Raw genomic sequence first — 19,560 nt, forward strand, 5'->3', positions numbered from 1 at the left:
CCCTCTCCTCTTCCTTTCTTCCTCCTCTCCCCTCCTCTCCTCTCTTTTCCTCTTCCTTTCTTCATCCTCTCTTCTCCTCCTCCTCCCCCTCCTTCTCTCCTCTCCTCCCCTCCTCTCCCTCTCCTCTCCTCTTCCTTTCTTCCTCCTCTCCTCTCCTCTCTCCTCCTCCCTCTCCTCTTCCTTTCTTCCTCCTCTCCTCTCCTTTTCCATTCTCCATCCTCTCCTCCTCTCCTCTTCCTTTCTTCCTCCTCTTCTCTCCTCTCCTCTTCCATTCTTCATCCTCTCCTCCTCTCCTCTTCCTTTTTTCCTCCTCTCCTCTCTTCTCCTCTCCTCTTCCTTTCTTCCTCCTCTCTTCTCCTCCTCCCCCCCTCCTCCTTATCTCCTCTCCTCTCCTCTTCCTTTCTTCCTCCTCTCCTCTCCTCTCTCCTCTTCCTTTCTTCCTCCTTTCCCTCTCCTCTCCTCTTCCTCCCTCTCCTCTCCTCTCCTCTCCTCTCCTCTCCTCTCCTCTCCTCTCCTCTCCTCTCCTCTCCTCTCCTCCTCCTCCTCCCCCTCTCCTCTCACTTTCTTCCAGTCCTTCTCTCTATAATGAGCAGTAAATTAGCATCATCATCATCATCACTGGCCTGTAGTTTCAGCATCAGAAGTCAGTGTGTTGTATTATGGGATGTTCATGTTGTGGCTGCTGCTCATTCTTATTAATCATGTTACATATTCACCGACAGCCTGAAGCCGATCTCCCTCTCTCTCTTTCTCTCTCTCTCTTTCTCTTTCTCTCTCTCTGTCACATTTCACTCATCTGATTAAAACTGAGTTTCGTGTTTTTTTTGACGATTTTTTATTTTGTCTGAGCTGCGACAACGACAGCTGCTGCTGCTGCTGCCATCTTTGATGTGTGCGGTTGCCGTGGCGGCGGCTGCTGCTGTTTGATACGTGTGTGTGATTATGAGGATGTGAGGAGTTTTCTGTGTAAGGAGGAGGAGGAGGAGGAGGAGGAGGAGGAGGAGGAGGAGGAGGAGGAGGAGGAGGAGAGGAATAGGAAGAGGAGAGGAGAGGAGGAGGAGGAGGAGATGAGAGAATAGGAGAGGAGGAAGGGGGAGAGAAGAGGAGGAGAAGAGGAGTAGGGGAGGAGAGGAAGACGGAGGAGGAAGAGGAGAGGATTGAAGGAGAGGAGAGGAGGAAGGAAGAGAGGAGAGGAGAGGAGGAAGGGGGAGAGGAGAGGAGGAGGGGGAGGAGAGGAGGAGGAGAGGAGAGGAGAGGAGAGGAGAGGAAATGAGAGGAGAGGAGGAAGGGGGAGAGGAGAGTGTGTGTGTGATGAGGATGTGAGGAGTTTTGTGTGTGTGTGTCGTTGTCAGTGATCAGTTGCAGCGTGTAGTTGTAGTTGTAGTTGTGTTTAGTTTAGCGGTAAGTTAACGCGCGGCGGCGGCGGTTGTTGTTGTTGTTGTTGTTGTTCTAGATTTAGAGTTTATTCCCGTCAGTCGGCGCCGCTGAGGTCGAGGAAGACGCTGAACACGGGATTAAGAAACGCCGCGGTAGCAAACTGAGGATGATTCCTCCCAAACGCTGACGCTTTATCCCCAGTTTCAGTCTCGGCTGGGACTCCCCGAGGTCATTAACAAGCACCCCCCGACCCCGAGTCACTGGGGGGGGGGGGGGGGCTGAGCTCAAAGTCCCACAATCCTCCCTGGCAGGTGTGTGTGTGTGTGTGTGTGTGTGTGTGTGTGTGTGTGTGTGTGTGAGAGGGGAGTGCTACTGAGATTAGCTACAACATTAGACCTGCTGAGTCAGCACTGAGGAGGAGGAGGAGGAGGAGGAGGAGGAGGAGGAGGAGGAGGAGGAGGAGGAGTGAGGAGGGTAGGAGAGGAGATTTTTTTTTATTTTTAAAACCAAACTTTAATTATCAGTCCATACTTTGTCACACAACTCTATCAAATTCAATCACAAAGTTCCAGGAAAGAAGAAAGAAAACCAGGACATGATCAAACAAGCAACTGATGACAACATAAGACTCAGAAACTCAGGAGGAGAGGAGAGGAGAGGAGAGGAGAGGGGAGGGGAGGGGAGAGGAGAGGAGGAGGAGGGGAGATGGGAGAGGAGAGGAGGAAAAAGGATGAGAGGAAGAGGAGGAGGAGAGGAGAGGAGAGGAGAGGAGAGGGGAGGGGAGGGGAGGGGAGGAGAGGGGAGGGGAGGGGAGGGGAGGAGAGGAGAGGAGAGGAGAGGAGAGGAGAGGGGAGGGGAGGAGATGAGAGGAGAGGAGAGGAGAGAAGGATAGGAGAGGAGAGGAGAGGAGGAGGAGAGGAGAGTAGGAGAGGAGGAAAAAGGATGAGAGGAAGAGGAGGAGGAGAGGAGAGAGGAGGGGAAGAGGAGAGGGGGAGGAGGAGAGAGGAGGAGAAGAGAGGAGTGGAGAGGAGAGGAGAGCAGAGGAGGAGAGGAGAGGAGAGGAGAGGAGAGGAGAGGAGAGGAGGAGGAGAGAAGGATAGGAGAGGAGAGGAGAGGAGAGGAGAGGAGAGGAGAGGAGAGGAGAGGAGAGGAGAGGAGAGGAGAGGAGAGGAGAGGAGAGGAGAGGAGAGGAGGGGAGAGGAGGAGGAGGGGAGATGGGAGAGGAGAGGAGGAAAAAGGATGAGAGGAAGAGGAGGAGGAGAGGAGAGAGGAGGGGAAGAGGAGCAAAGGAGAAGATTGAAGGAAGAGGAGAGGAGGAGGAGGAGAGGGGCGGGGAGGGGAGGAGAGAGGAGGAGAAGAGAGGAGTGGAGAGGAGAGGAGAGCAGAGGAGGAGAGGAGAGGAGGGGAGAGAAGGAGAGGAGAGGAGAGCAGAGGAGGAGAGGAGAGGAGGGGAGAGGAGGAGAGGAGAGGAGGAACGGGGAGAGAAAAGGAGAGGAGGAGAGGAGAGGAGAGGAGAGGAGAGGAGAGGAGAGGAGAGGAGAGGAGAGGAGAGGAGAGGAGAGGAGAGGAGAGGAGAGGAGAGGAGGAGAGAGGAGGGAAAGAAAGAAAGAACAGAGGGAGAAAGGAAACAAAAGAAGATGAAGAAAGGAAGGAGAATAGAGAAGGAGCAGAGGAGGAAGAATAAGAAAGGGAAGACAAGAACAGATGGAAAGAGGGGAAACAAAAGGAGAGGAGGAGAGGAAACAACAACAACAGGAAGCAGCTCCTCACCTTCGTCCTCGTCGTTAGCGGTGACGGTGATGATGACGAAGCCGACCTCCTTGTCCTCCTCCACGCTGACCTCGTACACCGGCTGAGAGAACGACGGAGCGTTGTCGTTCACGTCCGTCACGAAGATCCTCACGTACGCCGTGTCTGAGGGGGCGGAGTCACGAGGTCACTGGGTGTGTGTGTCCGAGTGGGTGTGTGTGTGTTGTGTGTGTGTGTCAGAATCCGTGTATCATTCGTTTTTCAAAACAAAACCAAAACTAAAAAAATAATGACTCATTTTTTCAGTATTTGTTTCCAGGATTTGCCGTGATGACGTGTTGCATGGGAATCCAGCACATATTTTTAACGAGAACAATAGTGACGGATGATATTTTAGCTATATTTCACATTTTCACGTCACTATATCACCGTTTAGACTAATCTGATGTTTGTTTAGTCTATAAAACTATTATTGAATAAACATTACTTTTTCTGTGTACATGTTTTTGTGATTAGTCATGGTTATGATAGATGTTAGCTTTGCTACTGCTGCTAGCTGCAAGCTAACTGGCAGCTAACAGTAGCAGCTAAGCTAATATCAAGACGTCATCTGTTACCTCCCGTTGTCGGACACTTCAACTTCAACTTCAGCTTTATTGTCCCCTAGGGGAAATTCATGTTGCAGAAAGGTAAAAAAAAAAACACATACAGTAACATATAGAATACATCCACACAACATTGAAATGACAAGTAAGATATCCGCTGGAGAAAATATTTTTACGTGGACCGTTTATTGATTAGGCTACGGAGTTATTAAAGACACCACAAAAGGCTAACAGCTAACAGCTATGACTAGCCCAGCTAATCTAGGATAACCATGACTAATTTTAAAAACGTGCACACAGTTTTATAGACTTCATAAACATAAGATTAGTCTAAACGGTGATATAGTGACGTGAATAAACTATCGTCCGTTACTGTTCTCATTAAAATTACGTGCTTTTCTGGATTAACCGTTTGATTTTTTAATAGGCCTACAATTGACACATCCAAAAAAAAACAGAAGCAGGACGATTTTTTCAATTTTGGGTAAAAAAAACAAATTCACAAATTAGGCTCAATTTCTCGTTTTGTATTTACCGACAAAACTAACTCACCACTCAATATTTTGGCTTACTATTATGGCTTATTATGGCTCTACCCATTAGCCTATCCGTTTTTTACATTTTCCAGTTGTGCACAACATCGTAAACCGTAAAATGAGCCGTTATCCGTTTCCTTATATTGGTTCTGGGAACAAAACGAGTCATTATTTCATTTTTTTAGTTTTATTTTGAAAAGCAAATGAACGAATCACACACAGATTGTGTCAGAGTGTGTGTGTGTGTGTGTGTGTGTGTGTGTGTGTGTGTGTGTGTGTGTGTGTGTGTGTGTGTGTGTGTGTGTGTGTGTGTGTGTGTGTGTGTGTGTGTGTGTTACCGGTGTTGGGCTGGCCCTGCTGGCCCGGCCGGGCCGACTCGGTCCCGTCCTGAGACTGGACCTCGATGAGGTAGGACGACTTCTGCTCCCGGTCGAAGGAGGCGCCGCTGACGATGACTCCGGTCTGTGGGTCGATGACGAAGAACTGGGAGTCGCCGCTCTCATCTCTGAGGATGACGTAGGACACCTGAGGAGGAGGAGGAGGAGGGGGGGGGAGGAGGAGGAGGAAGAAGAGGAGGAGGAGAGAGGGGGGGGGGAGAGAGAAGGAGGGGGGGCGGGGGGGAGGAGAGAGGGGGAGGAGGAGGAGGAGGAGGAGAGAGGATGAATGAATGAATGAATGAATGAAAATGTGTTTATTTCGGTCAGGTCATTCAAAGTTAAAAGTCCAACAGAAAACATCAGTTCAACTGGAAAAGAGCCAAACCGAAAAGGAATAGGCTGAAGCTATCGCTTATTTTCGCCTATCTACCCTTCTTACATGATCAACTTCATCAGATCACATCATTCAAAACATCAGAACAACAGAAATCATATTGTTTTGCACAATATCCCAAAACATAATTCCATGATAGTGTCAGCTACGTCAACCACATCTCTCATATTTATCAAATACCTTATCCTTAAACAAACGTTGGAATTCATACATTGACTGGCACATCTTCAAATCGTCATCAACTGCATTCCATATATTTACACCCCTTACAGAAATACACTGATCTTTTATTTTAGTCCTGGACTTTGTTTTTTCCATCATACGTTTCCCTCGGAGCTCATATTTACATTCCCTTTTTTTAAACATGATTACAATTTTACAAGGTAACAAGTTGTTATACACTTTGTACATTATCAATGCTATTTTATAATCCACTAAATCCATAAATTTGAAGGCCCTTAATTTAATAAATAATTCATTTGATGGTTCTCTATAATTTGACTACAGCTCTTTTTTGAAGAATAAAGATCGGTTTAGTATATGGGTAGGATATGCATTCCCCCATATTTCTAGACAGTACGTTATGTAAGGAACAACCATTGTACAATACAGAATAGCCTATACAAAGCACGCTGGTTCAACATATCTTTTACCTTGTATAATATGGCGATTGATTTGGCTAATTTTGATTTGACATGATTAATATGCATTTTCCAATTCAGTTTATGGTCCATAATGACACCTAAAAATTTTGTTTCAAACACCCTTTCATTTCCTCCTCCTCCTCCTCCTCCTCCTCCTCCTCCTCCTCCTCCTCCTCCTCCTCCTCCCCCTCCCCCTCTCTCCTCCGCCTCCTCTCACCCTCCCGTGCAGACCAGAGTCCAGGTCGGTGGCCGACACCTGAGCCACCGAGGTTCCGATCTCGGCTCCCTCAGGAACCGTCGCCTCGTAGGTGGAGGAGAGGAAGAAGGGAACGTTGTCGTTCACGTCTGGAGAGAGAGAGAGGAGGGGGGGGGGGGGTTATTTATTTCTACATGTGTGTGTTTGTTGTTGTTGTGGATTAAAACTGAGAAAAGGACGAGATGATGGAGAGAGTCAGAAAGAAAGAGAAAGAGGGGGAGGAGGAGGAGAAGGGGGAGGGAGGAAGCGGAGGAGGAGGAAAAGAAAGAGAGGGGGGAAGAGGAGGAGGAAATGAAGGGAGGAGGAGACAGATGAGAAAGAGGAGGAGGGAGAGGAAGAGGAGGAGGAAGAAGAGGAAGAGGAGGAAAAAGAGACAGAGGAGGAGGAGGAGGAGGGAAAGAAGTAAGAGGAGAAGGGAGGAAGAGCAAGAGGAAGAGGAGGAAAAAGCAGAGGAGGAGGAGGAAGAGGAGGAAAAAGAGACAGAGGAGAAGGGAGAGGAAGAGGAGGAGGAGGGATAGGAGCAAGAGGAAGAGGAGAGGAAGAGGAGGAGGAGAAGAAGAGAAAGAGGAGAAGAGGAGGAGGAAGAGGAGGAAGAAAAGGAAGAGGAGGAGGAGGAGAGGAGCAGGAGGAGAAGAGGAAGAGGAGGAAGAAGAGGAAGAGGAAGAGGAGCAGGAGAGGAGGAGAAGATGAGGAGGAAGAGGCGAAGAGGAGGAGGAAGAGGAGAGGAGCAGGAGAAGAGGAGGAGGAGAAGAGGAGGAGGAGGAGAAGAGGAGCAGGAGAAGAGGAGGAGGAGAAGAGGAGGAGGAGAAGAGGAGGAGGAAGAGGAAGAGGAAGAGGAGAAGAGGAGGAGGAGGAGAAGAGGAAGAGGAGAAGTTAGAGGAGGAGGAAGAGGAGCAGGAGAAGAGGAGGAGGAGAAGAGGAGGAGGAAGAGGAAGAGGAAGAGGAGAAGAGGAGGAGGAGAAGAGGAAGAGGAGAAGTTAGAGGAGGAGGAAAAGAAGAGGAGGAAGAGGAGGAGGAGGAAGAAGAGGAGGAAGAGGAGAAGAAGAGGAAGAGGAGGAGGAGGAGAAAGAGAAAGAGGAGGAGGAAAAGAAGAGGAGGAAGAGGAGAAAGAGGAGGAGAAGGGAGAAGAGGAGGAGTTAGAGGAGGAGAAGAGAAGAAGGAAGAGGAGGAGGAAAAGAAGAGGAGGAAGAGGAGGAGGAGAAGAGGAGGAAGAAGAGAAAGAGGAGGAGAAGGGAGAAGAGGAAGAGGAAGAGGAGAGGAGGAGGAGCTCCTTCACCTGTGACGTTGACGTAGACGGTGGTGAAGGACGCCAGCGGCACGGCGGCCACGTTCTGGACTCGAACCCTGAGCGTGAAGGAGCGCGTGGCCTCGTGGTCGAGGTTCTCGGCCACCAGGACGGAGGCCGAGCCGTCGGCCCGGTTGGGTTTGATGTAGAACCGCACCGGCATGTTGGTCTCCGCCACCTGGCCCTCCTCCAGGTTGTAGGTGACCCGCGGGTCGCCCAGCGCCGACGTCGCCTTCACCGTCTAAAGGAGGGAGAGAGAGAGAGCAGCGGTATAGTATATATATATACAGTATACTGCTTTATAGGTGGTAAACTGTTCATACTTGTATCACTGGTGGCTTTTTTACATCAAGGACCCAAAATTGATACAAATTAGACCACGGACCCCCATTGGACAAAATTTTGAGGCAAACACCAGAAATACACAAACAATCAATGTACGTTTAAATTAGGTGTAGATTTTTGAAAGATTATAGAGAAATTTCTGGAAAAAAGTGGTACAATTTCTCCAAAAAAGTTGAAACATTTAAAAAAAAAAGTGGTACAATTTCTCCCAAAAAAGTTGAGACATTTCTAGAAAAAAGTGGTGAGATTTAAAAAAATTGAATTGAAAAAAAAATAGTACAATTTCTCAAAAGAAGAATTTTCTAGAAAAAGTGGTAAGATTTCGCAAAATTCTTTTAGAAAAAATGTGGTAAAATTTCTCCAAAAAAGTTGAAACATTTCTAGAAAAAAGTGGTAAGATTAAAAATAAAAAAAACAGTTTAAGATTTTTTTTAAAAAAAGTGGTAAAATTTCCACAAAAAAAAAAAAAAAAAAAAAATAGTAAAAAGTTTAATTGAGAAAAAATACTGTAGTACAATTTCTCAAAATAATTCTAGAAAAAGTGGTAAGATTTCACAAACATTTTTAGAAAAAATCAGCAAGCAGAAAAGAAAAAAAATCAAAATGAATAAAGTGATAAAATTTCTGGAAAAAAAAGTTAAAAATTTCTAAGAACAAGTTGTAAAATTTCCAGAAAAAGTTGGGGACCACCTTGAACCCTCCCACTTTGAGAACCATTGACATTTACTTTAGTTAGATAGTTTTGTTGTACTGGGTATACTGAAGTATTTATGTATTTCCAGTGGGTATACTGAGTAAACCTGAGTATCACATAGACGACACCACTGAGAGAGAGAGAGAGAGAGAGAGAGAGAGAGAGAGAGAGAGAGAGATAGAATGAGTGGCGTTCACAAGCGTCACGGTGACTCTCAACCAGCCGACAGGAAATGACACGGTGGGGGAAACATTAGCGCCGCGCACACCTGAGAGAGGAGGGAGGCGGCCGGCCGGTCAATCAGATTTCACGGTGACTTTCAATGACACACACTCAGAGCTCAGCTGATCTGTGTCGTCACGGAGACTTTGACACAATTTAAAAGTCTCTCAACTGACAAACAAACCAACAAACAAACAAACACACACATTCCTTTCAAAATAAAAGCCTGATAAAAATGTGACTTTAAATATAAGTAATATAAACAAACACAGACCTACGTAAATATAAACTACATTAAAATGTTAGTATACAGTATGTTTGAATGCTCTATAATTTTCACATTATGTGCTTTTATTTTATATATAAAACTACATGAACTATATATTCATGTGTGTGTGAGTCTTTTATTTTGGCGAGGAGCTCAGCCAGCAGTAAAACGACTGGTTAATAAACGATGTTTGAACCAGATGTTTCTGTCTGAGCTCCACCTCATGATGACGTCATCGCTTCAACAGCAGGAGCTCAAAGTGACACAGAGATACACAGACACTCCACAGTCCAGTCCAGTCCAGTCCAGTCAAGTCCGGTTCAGTTCACTCCAGTTCAGTTCAGTTAGTCCAGTCCAGTCCAGTTTAGTCCAGTTAGTCCAGTCTTGTGTGGCTCATCTAGTCCAGTTTAGATCAGTTTAGTCCAGTCCAGTCCAGTCTAATCCAGTCCAGTCCAGTCCAGTTTAGTCCAGTAAGTCCAGTCTTGTGTGGCTCATCTAGTCCAGTTTAGATCAGTTTAGTCCAGTCCAGTCCAGTCTAATCCAGTCCACTCCACTCCAGTTAGTCCAGTTCGGATCAGATCAGATCAGTCAACTCTAGTCTAGTACAGTTCAGTCCAGTCCAGTTAGTCCAGTCTTGTGTGGCTCATCTAGTCCAGTTTAGATCAGTTTAGTCCAGTCCAGTCCAGTCTAATCCAGTCCACTCCACTCCAGTTAGTCCAGTTCGGATCAGATCAGATCAGTCAACTCTAGTCTAGTACAGTTCAGTCCAGTCCAGTTAGTCCAGTCTTGTGTGGCTCATCTAGTCCAGTTTAGATCAGTTCAGTCCAGTCTAATTTGCTCCAGACTAGTCCACGTCAGTCCAGTCTAATCCAGTCCAGTTCAGATCGGTCCGGTCCAATTTTCTGCAGTCCAGACTAGTCCAGTCCGGTCCATGTTAGTCTAGTCCGGTCCAGTCTAGTCCACTCCACGCCAGTCCAGTCTAATCCAGTCCAGTCCAGTTCAGATCGGTCTGGTCCAATTTTCTGAAGTCCAGAATAGTCCAGTCCGGTCCATGATAGTCTAGTCCGGTCCAGTCGAGTCCAGACCAGTCCACATCAGTCCAGTCCAGTCTAGTTGAATCCAGTCCGGTCTGGTCCGGTTCAGTCCTTATATGGACAGGGAGCAGAGCTGGACCTTCGACCACCTAAAAAGGTTTCAGCTTCTACTTGTTGCTCCTGTTTTTTATTGTGTGAATTTGCCAGAAAATATGTGTTTGGATCTGTGTGTTTCTGTGTGTGTGTCTGTGTGTGTTTCTGTGTGTGTGTGTGTTTCTATGTGTGTGTGTGTGTGTGTGTGTGTGTGTGTGTGTGTGTGTGTGTGTGTGTGTGTCCTGACCTGTACATCCACCACAGAAGCAGCAGAGCTTTTAAGACTCATGTTATTCTCTTGGCAGTAGATTAAGCCTGACCTTAGAGACCCAGCGTGTGTGTGTGAGTCTGTATGTGTGTATGTGTGTGTGTGTATGTGTGAGAGTCTGTGTGTGTGTGAGAGTCTGTGTGTGTGTGTGTGAGTCTGTGTGTGTGTATGTGTGAGACTGTGAGTGAGTGAGTGTGAGTGTGTGAGTGTGTGTGTGAAGGATAGCTTTTAAGGCTCTTGTCTTTCCTGACCACACACACTCACTCAACTTTGCCAGGCAATGATGATTGCGTTTTTCTTGTGGCACAAACACACAAAAACACACACAAACACACACAAACGCACACACACACAAACACACACACACCATTATTCCCAAACTATTACAGTTTCACTCTGAGAAGGAACAAAACAAAAATTGATTTTTGAATAAAACCTCTGGAGGATTATTTGTCACATTAATCATTAATACCCACAATGCATCTGTGTCTTATTTATCACTGATTGTGTTTTTCTTACACACACACAGACACACACACACGCTGCTGCTGCATCTCTACAACAGGTGACTGTAGATCTGTGTGTGTGTGTGTGTGTGTTCCAGAGGAATGAAGCTCCCACACTGTTTCCCTGATCGACTCTGAGACGTGTTGAAGTCTTAATGACCACTGTGAACATGTGGGACGCACACACACACACACACACACACGCAGACACACACAGATCCAGACACGTTTACACACCGGTTTCATCATTTAACATTATTAGAGAGCAGATCCTGCTGCTGCTCTGATTATACCCAACACACACACACACACACACACACACACACACACACGCTGGATGAGTAAGATTTAAACCCGATGAGCTCACATCTCATTTCCTCTGATTAATCAGTGAACGTCACCTGATCACGTGACTCTGGGTTTTTATGGACTCATCTGATCTTAAATTGGTCGTCGTGGTGATTTTATATTGTTTTATGTTATTTATATATTTTATTTACAGTGTTCAGACGTTCACACAGGAACATGAGGCACCGTTCTTCCTCTCTATCTCTGCAGCCTCAGTCTGCTCGTTACACCATGAACACGTTATGTTATGCTATGATATGAGTTATGTTACGTTACGCTATGCTATGGTATGTTATGTTGTTACATTATGTTATGTTATGTTACATTATGTTATGTTATGTTATGTTATGTTATATTATATTATGTTAGGTTAGGTTATGCTACATTACGCTATGTTATGCTACGGTATGTTATGTTAAGCGACGGTACGTCATGTTATGCTATGTTACGTTACGTTACATTACGCTACATTACACTATGTTATGTTACACTACGGTATGTTATGTTATGCTATGTTACGTTATGGTATGTTATGTTAAGCTACGGTACGTCATTTTATGCTATGTTATGGTATGTTATGTTAAGCTACGGTACGTCATGTTATGCTATGTTATGGTATGTTATGTTAAGCTACGGTACGTCATATTATGCTATGTTATGTTATGTTACATTACGCTACATTACACTATGTTATGTTACACTACGGTATGTTACGCTACGGTTTGTTATGTTTTGATATGGTACGTTATGCTATGTTACGTTACGCTACGGTAAGTTATGCTACGGTATGTTATGCTACGGTATGTTACGCTACGGTTTGTTATGTTATGCTATGGTAGGTTATGCTATGTTACGTTTCATTACATTACGCTACATTACACTATGTTATGTTACGCTATGGTATGTTGCGCTACGGTATGTTACACTACGGTATTTTACGCTACGGTATGTTATGTTGTTGTTATGTAATATGTTACGCAACTGTTTTTTATGTTATGTTATGTTACGCTACGTTATGTTATGCTTACCACTCAGAGAGAACACTAGTCAATAGGTAAGCAACCTTCATCAATGCTCTGTATTAACGCTAGGGCAAGATAATATTTTCTTTCTTTCATTGTTGTTTTATCTCTTTTCTTGTCATGTATTTTTTAATGTTCTTATGTTCTTTAATGTTCCTTCTTTTATTATGAAGCACTTTGAGCTGCAATATTTGTATGAAATGTGCTATACAAATAAAGTTATTATCATCAATATGAATATCAGTCAATATGTTTTAGCCTAGCTTAGCACAAAGACTGGGAGCGGAGGGAAACTGCTAGCATCACAATCACACAACACATATTCCCCGGCGTACACCATCGTGAGCAGCAGACATTAACGTTGCCGTGGTTTCCAGCAGAAAAAACACACGAGAGGGAGAGAGAGAGAAGGACTCTGAGTGAGAAACGCTGTCGGCCTCGACCGAAACACTGAAACCCTCTCAGCACTGACCAGCTCGCACACACACCATCTCTCTCTGTCTCTCTGTGGTTTACCAGCCACTCAGCATGTTGTTAGCACGACACACACACACACACACACACACACACACACACACACACACACACACACACACACACACACACACACACACACACACACACACACACACACACACACACACACACACACACACACAGGCATGAACATGGGGGAATACACTGACACGCCAACATCACATCCAGAGAGGAAGAGCAGCTGATTATTACACTGCAAAAACTCAAAATCTTAATAAGAACATTTGTCTTATTTCCTGTCAAAACAAATCTCATTCTACTTAAAATAAGACTCATCACATTAAAAATTAGCTTGTTTTTCAGACACTTTTTACTTCTTTCAAGCAGATTTTCACTTAGAATTATCTGATAGTGGAGCAAGTTTTTCTTTCTTCTTACAAGCACAAACAAACTTGCTTTCACTGGCAGATTTTTCTACTTATTTCAAGTGAAAATTAGCTTGAAACAAGTGAAAATGATCTAAAAACAAGTTAATTTTTTAGGTGATGAGTCTTATTTAAAGTGGAAAGAGATTAGTTTTGACTAGAAAAGAGACATTTTGACAAGAAATAAGACAAATATTCTTGGAAAGATGTTGAGTTTTTGCAGTGTATAGTTTCTTATTGAAGTGAAACTGAGACGAGTGGATGTTTTAATTGTAGGTGTTAACATCTGGATGTGAGCTGCTGCAGGCCGACACACACACACACACACACACACACACACACACACACACACACACACACACACACACACACACACACACACACACACACAGCCGTCCAGTCTGCAGGTGAGGGGGTCGTCTGAGGACAGGCCGCTGCTCCTCCCCGGGGCGTCGCAGCAGCGTGGACGAAGCAGCCGAGCGCGACCGAATCAGCGCTAATGACAAATCATCTCATTAGACGGGAGGAGGCTGAGCTGGCGGGTGTGTGTGTGTGTGTGTGTGTGTGTGTGTGTGTGTGTGTGTGTGTGTGTGTGTGTGTGATGAACCGAACACCCTGCGGAGACGTCGCAGCACATCGCGCTCAGCTAGTCGCGGCCGGTCCTGTCGGCCTCGCATGCTAACTTCATTATTCTGGAGCATTTTTTTTTACTGAATTGTTCAAAATCCTCAATTAATTAAAGGGATAGTTCAACATTTTGGCAAATTGGCCCATCACCATAATCCCTATAGTCATAGCAGTAGGTTCGTTACCTTTAATTGTCGGTGCAAGCTGTTTTTAGAACGGCGGAGCAGAGCGGTGAGCTGCTCAGAGCTACGCTACGGAGGCTCATTATGGGATTTCTTGGTTTCCCTCATCAAACTCATCAAATGCACAATCCAACAACTCCACAACGCTCTGGTGGACAAGTTGTGACCTGCACATTCACCACGCTATGAGATAATAACACAACGTTACCACACAGAGTTGTTTTAGAGGGAAATTCATGCAAAACGCTGATGCGCGTTGCCTTCAGGGACAGTTTTTCATCAACAGTCTCTGTATTTCCCTTGAAAACTAAACTAAATGACGTCATATTTGAAAGTTTTTGTCTGATTCTTATAAATTAGAAAACAAAACTGTGAAACTGTGACAGAGAGAGAGTTTGTGTAACAGTGACAGAAAACAGCAGGAAGTCAGCTGATGATCAGACTGTGAGAAAATACACACACACACACACACACACACACACACACACACACACACCTCTGCAGCGTCTCGCTCCCTCCACCTCGTTAACAACGTAATTAACAGACCTTAATAACACTGCTAAATTTAAAACAACAGCTCGTCCTCAGTGCAATTAACACAGCAGAGGAGGAGGAGGAAGAGGAGGATGTAGGGGAGGGAGGAGGAGGAGGAAGAGGAGGAGGTAGGGGAGGGAGGAGGAGGAGGAAGAGGAGGAGGTAGGGGAGGGAGGAGGAGGAGGAAGAGGAGGAGGAAGAGGAGGAGGTAGGGGAGGGAGGAGGAGGAGGAAGAGGAGGAGGTAGGGGAGGGAGGAGGAGGAGGAAGAGGAGGAGGAAGAGGAGGAGGTAGGGGAGGGAGGAGGAGGAGGAAGAGGAGGAGGTAGGGGAGGGAGGAGGAGGAGGAAGAGGAGAAGGAGGAGGGAGGTGGAGGGGAAGGAGGGAAGAGGAGGAAGAGGGAAGGAGGAGGAAGAGGAGGAAGAGAAGGAGGAGGAGGAGGAGGAGGAGGAAGAGGAAGAGGGGAAGGAGGACGAAGAGGAAGAGGAGGTGGGAGGTGGGAGAGGAGGAGGAGGAGGAGGAAAAAAGAAGGAGGAGGAGGAGAAGGAAGAGGAAGAGGAGAGGAAGAGAAGGAGAGAGGAGGAGGAAGAGGAAAAAAGAGGGAGGAAAAGGAGGAGACACTCCTGTAATCTTGGATGCTTTGTGTCGTATGTCTGGAGAAGTCTTCTTCTCTTCTTCCTCCTCCTCTTTCACCCCCTCTCTCCTCCTCATCCTCTCTTCGTCCCCCTTTCTTCTCCTCCTCTTCCTCCTCTCACTCTCTTCCTCTCCTCTCCTCCTCCTCCCCCCTCCTCCTCCTCCTCCTCCTCCTCCTCTTCCTCCTCCCCCTCCTCCTCCTCCCCCTCCTCTGTCAGGTCCATTGTGTTGTCCTGACAACAGGTGTAATTATCTCTCTCTCCTGTCAATCACCTCTGACAGAGGGAGCTGGCGTCGCCGTGACAACCTCCAATCATCATCATCATCATTAACATCGTCACATCGCGGAGGAGGAGGAGAAGGAGAGAGGGGGTGAAAGAGGAGGAGGAGACAGGGAGAGAGTGAGAGGAGGAGGAAGAGAAGAGAGGAAGAGAGTAAGAAGAGGAGAGAGGGGGTGAAAGAGTAGGGGGAAGAAAAGAAGAAGGAGGAAGTAGAGGAGAGGAAGAGAGTGAGAGGAGGAGGTGAAGAAAGGGGGGAGGAAGAGGAGAGGAAGAGAGAGGAGAGAGGGGATGAAAGAGGAGGAGGAGAGAGGAAGATAGTGAGAGGAGGAGAAGGAGGAGGAGGAGAAGAAGAGAGTGAGAGGAGGAGGAGAAGAAAGGGGGGAGGAAGAGGAGAAGAGGAGGAGGAGAGAGGGGGTGAAAGAGGAGGAGGAAGAAGAGGAGGAGGAGGAGGAGAGGAAGAGAGTGAGAGGAGGAAGAGAAGGGCGAGGAAGAGGAGAAGAGAGGAGGAGGAGGAGAGAGGGGGTGAAAGAGGAGGAGGAAGAAGAGGAGGAGGAGGAGGAGAGGAAGAGAGTGAGAGGAGGAGGAGAAGAAAGGGGGAAGAAGAGGAGAAGAGGAGAGGAAGAGAAGAGGAGGAGAGAGGAGGGAGATTAAATACAGCAAGAGCTCACATGAGTAAACACACACGAGCTTACACAGGATTACACACACACACACACACACACACACACACACACACACACACACACACACACACACACACACACACACACACACACACACACACACTGACTAACCTCCATGACGTGGAGCAGCTGGAGGTAAAAACTCCTCCACCTCCTCAACCAGAGGCTCAGGAGGAGAAGAGAGCAAATTATGGGATGGAGGGATCAAAAGAGAGAGAAACCACCAGAGGTGTGTGTGTGTGTGTGTGTGTGTGTGTGTGTGTGTGTGTGTGTGTGTGTGCCAGTCAGGTGAGTGACTCTGGTTGTTTGCTCGGCAGAAAATGTTTGGAAGCTCTCGACTAAACGTGCTGACACAGAGAGAGAGAAGGAGGAGAAGGAGGAGAAGAAAGAGTTTCCTGCTCCTCAGGGTTTTTACTGCGTGGATGTGAAGAAGAGGAGGAGGAGGAGGAGGAGGAGGAGGAGGAAGAAGAGGAAGAGGAGGTCTGGCTTTAAATGTTCCCCTCTTTATTTCATGTGTCAGAGTGTCACAGTCGGCCTGATGAAATCGAGGTGTCTCTGGCTGTTTTCGAAACCGCATACTACATACTATACTAGGGGTGGGCAAAAATATCGATATGGCAATATACCACGAAAAAATTAAAAAAGAAAAAAAAATTCAAATTTTTTTTTCAAATAATAAATCATGTTTCAGAAGTAAATCCAGTACGACTTCTGCACCTCTGCTCCGCGAGGTGTCACTGTACTGCTGCCTCAGACAGTGTGTTGTACGTGCAAATATGTTGTTGTAACTTGCACTTGTATAAAATGGCATGGATAATTTGAATTACTACATTGTTTTGACTCAGTTTGTCCCATAAATTATCACTATCATCTGATGTACATACAACTCAATTTTAAGATGCATAATGCCTTTTACATTTTTCAGTGAACTATGTAGAACATCGTAATATATCGCAAAATTTGGTTGTGAGCCTACTGCTACTGGAGACGCAGGGGAAGTGATTGTTACAGATTACAGTTCTCAACGAGCCGGGCTGGCGGCCGGACCAGCGCCACCTGATGCGCTGGTTCAGGCCGAAATAAATCCAGACCGAGCCGAGTCGAGCCGCGCCGGTCCGGAGTTCAACCGGGTCCGGACCGCTGAGAACTCACAGAGCTAACAGTAGCCTAGCCCCCTAGCCGTTAGCACAGAGCTAACAGTAGCCTAGCCGTTAGCACAGAGCTAACAGTAGCCTATAGAAACATGTGACTTCCTGTGTTTACGTATCACTCGGGGCTGATCACTATCAACGTTACAATATCAGACATGAAACTCCACGACCAGCTGCGGCTGCAGTTATTGGTCTTTTAAAAAACTATTTATTTCCAAAAACCTTCTTTCTAGTGTGTTGTGACTCTAGTCTCCTCTGCTCTCTGTGTCCTGCTACTGCTCTGTCAATAAGCGTTCTTCCTGGTCGGGAGGGGGGAGAGGAGGAGAGGGGTGCACAAAGTGATTACATATTAAGTAGGTTCGGTCGCTCGTCAAATCTTATTAATCGGACCGAATCAGTACGTACTAGCAGTATAGTATGTGGTTTCGAATACAGCCTGTGACTTTGGAGTTGGTTCAAGACGACAGAGAGACGATCCACTTCCTGTTTAGTCTGGCTGGCATATGCTCCGTGCATGTGATCGCTCAGGTATGCGTGTGTGTGTGTGTGTTTTTAAAACAAAAATGATCTCCAAACACAAACACACTTAAAGTGCCACTTTTAAATGAACAGCAGTCGTGTGGACGGAGCCTGAACCAGCAGTTTGAGTGTAAATACAATAAATTACAATCATATCAGAAACGTCTGAGAATCCAAACACACACACACTCAGAGCCTCCTAAATATATAAAATGTGATCACTGGTTTCTAGGGCTGGGACGATATGCTTTTCTCCCGATTTGATTTTTCTATGATTTTTTGGATGGCAATTCGATTTAAATTGCGATTCTACGATATTGCCTTTTCTCTCGATTTTTAGTCTTTAGCAATTTTTATATTTATCTGCACACAAATACTGTAGGCGCCTATAAATTAAAATACTCCATTATAAAGTGAACTTAAACCCTTTTCAAAACCTGTACTCCCTGTATGTAAAAAGGCTAACTAATGCACATTGCACAATATTTAAAAAATTCCACACAAAAAAAAAAAAAAAAAAAGTTTTTCAAAAAAAAAAAAAAAAAATCTAAACAAAAAATCGATTTAAAAATCCTTAAGAAATAATGACATTTTGCAAAATTAACTTATTTGCAAAGTGGGAAAAAATGTGACTTAAAAGGGATAGTTCAACATCGGTGCATCTTGTGTTGAGATCGGCGGGGCAGAGACGTGAGCTCGGCGCGGCCATAGACGGATTATCATGACCACGGGCCCTGGACACAAACTCGCCACGGGCCCCTGCCTACACAAGCAAACAGTGTGCGCGCAAAGGCGCTCTTCCCATTACGCACATAACAACACCGGGCAACACACAACAAAACAAAATCACTGTCATTTTAGGTCTTTTTTGTTTGGCACCTGTACAGGACAATATTTATGTTTTTGCCCGTGGTGCGCGCGGGGGGTGGGGGGGTTGTGCACCCCTGAATCGGGCTCTACAAACACTGGTGCACATCATGCCACGTAGCAATGGGATTGGATTAATAAGAGCCTATTGCACAACTGAAAAACTGTAAATATTGTAGCGACGCCGCAGTAACGTTCTTGTTATGATGTTTAAGTTCTGTGATTTCTGACTGACTGTCAATGTGTACGGGCAGGTAGGGTATGGTTGGATGAGGGGCCGGGGTGAGGGAGACAGAGTCCTGTGTGTGTGTAGGTGAGTGAGTGAGGAGGAGCAAATGAAGAAGTGAGAGCTGTCAGATAAATTTGTGTTATGTTGTTGTAGTTACGTCGGATCGGACGCTACAATATCAATAAAAACGTGAGTTTACCACAGATGTCGGACGTGAAATAGCCGCGGAGCGGAGCCAGTTTCCTTTCTGCTCCGTTAACAGATTGTGCCAGATGCGCCAGAGCGCGCACCTCTGTGCCAGGCTCGCGCTCTGCAGCGGTTTCTATTTATTCATCTTAACAGAGCGCGAGAGAGATTAACACACACATTCACACAGGCTACACACACACACACACACACACACACACACACACACACACACACACACACACACAGCTGAGGGACCAAGGCGCTTGCCGACCGGCACGGAGAAATGCGCATCTGGTGGCGTGCCCCCGGGGTGCTCAACCTGGTCAGTGGGTGCTTGAGCACCGGAGCATCCACGGAATCGGCGCCTATGAGTCGGGGTCGGACTGCACTCGGGTGCCGAGTAGCCTACTGGAGTACTTGGATATCGGCAACAGCCTATAGAAACTACTCACCAAAACCACCGGCTTTTTCTTGGAAAAGTCTTTGATAAAGGTAGTCCAACTCTCGGATCAGTCTGTCCTCTACGGCCACTTACATAGCGCAGTTTCAACCGTTTCAGCCTTTTCTTTCCTTTGTTTTCGTCTAGTAGCTAACAGCTGATCCACTGAGCGCCCGCGTCTCCGTTCCAAAAACGCACTGTTTGACCCCAGCGTATACGTACGTCATTGTGTCATCACACATAACTGATTTATCATTTCTAAAGCATTCAATTGATTTTATAATCATACTACATTTTCAAAACC

General features: G+C 46.1%; 1 protein-coding gene across 1 annotated transcript in view; it reads right to left on the reverse strand.

Moving 5' to 3' along the window:
- Positions 1-19,560, reverse strand: part of LOC310999144 (putative neural-cadherin 2) — a gene marked incomplete at both ends in the record, with an annotated part of 170,378 nt that overhangs the window by 32,711 nt on the left and 118,107 nt on the right. Inside the window, 4 exons of the mRNA XM_083989468.1 lie at positions 3,148-3,291; positions 4,606-4,792; positions 5,900-6,027; positions 7,215-7,464. Coding sequence (XP_083845594.1) covers positions 3,148-3,291; positions 4,606-4,792; positions 5,900-6,027; positions 7,215-7,464 — 709 coding nt within the window. The remainder of the gene's footprint in view (positions 1-3,147; positions 3,292-4,605; positions 4,793-5,899; positions 6,028-7,214; positions 7,465-19,560) is intronic.

Source organism: Trachurus trachurus (genome assembly GCF_905171665.1).
Source record: "Trachurus trachurus genome assembly, chromosome: 16".
Classification (NCBI taxonomy): Eukaryota; Metazoa; Chordata; class Actinopteri; order Carangiformes; family Carangidae; genus Trachurus; species Trachurus trachurus.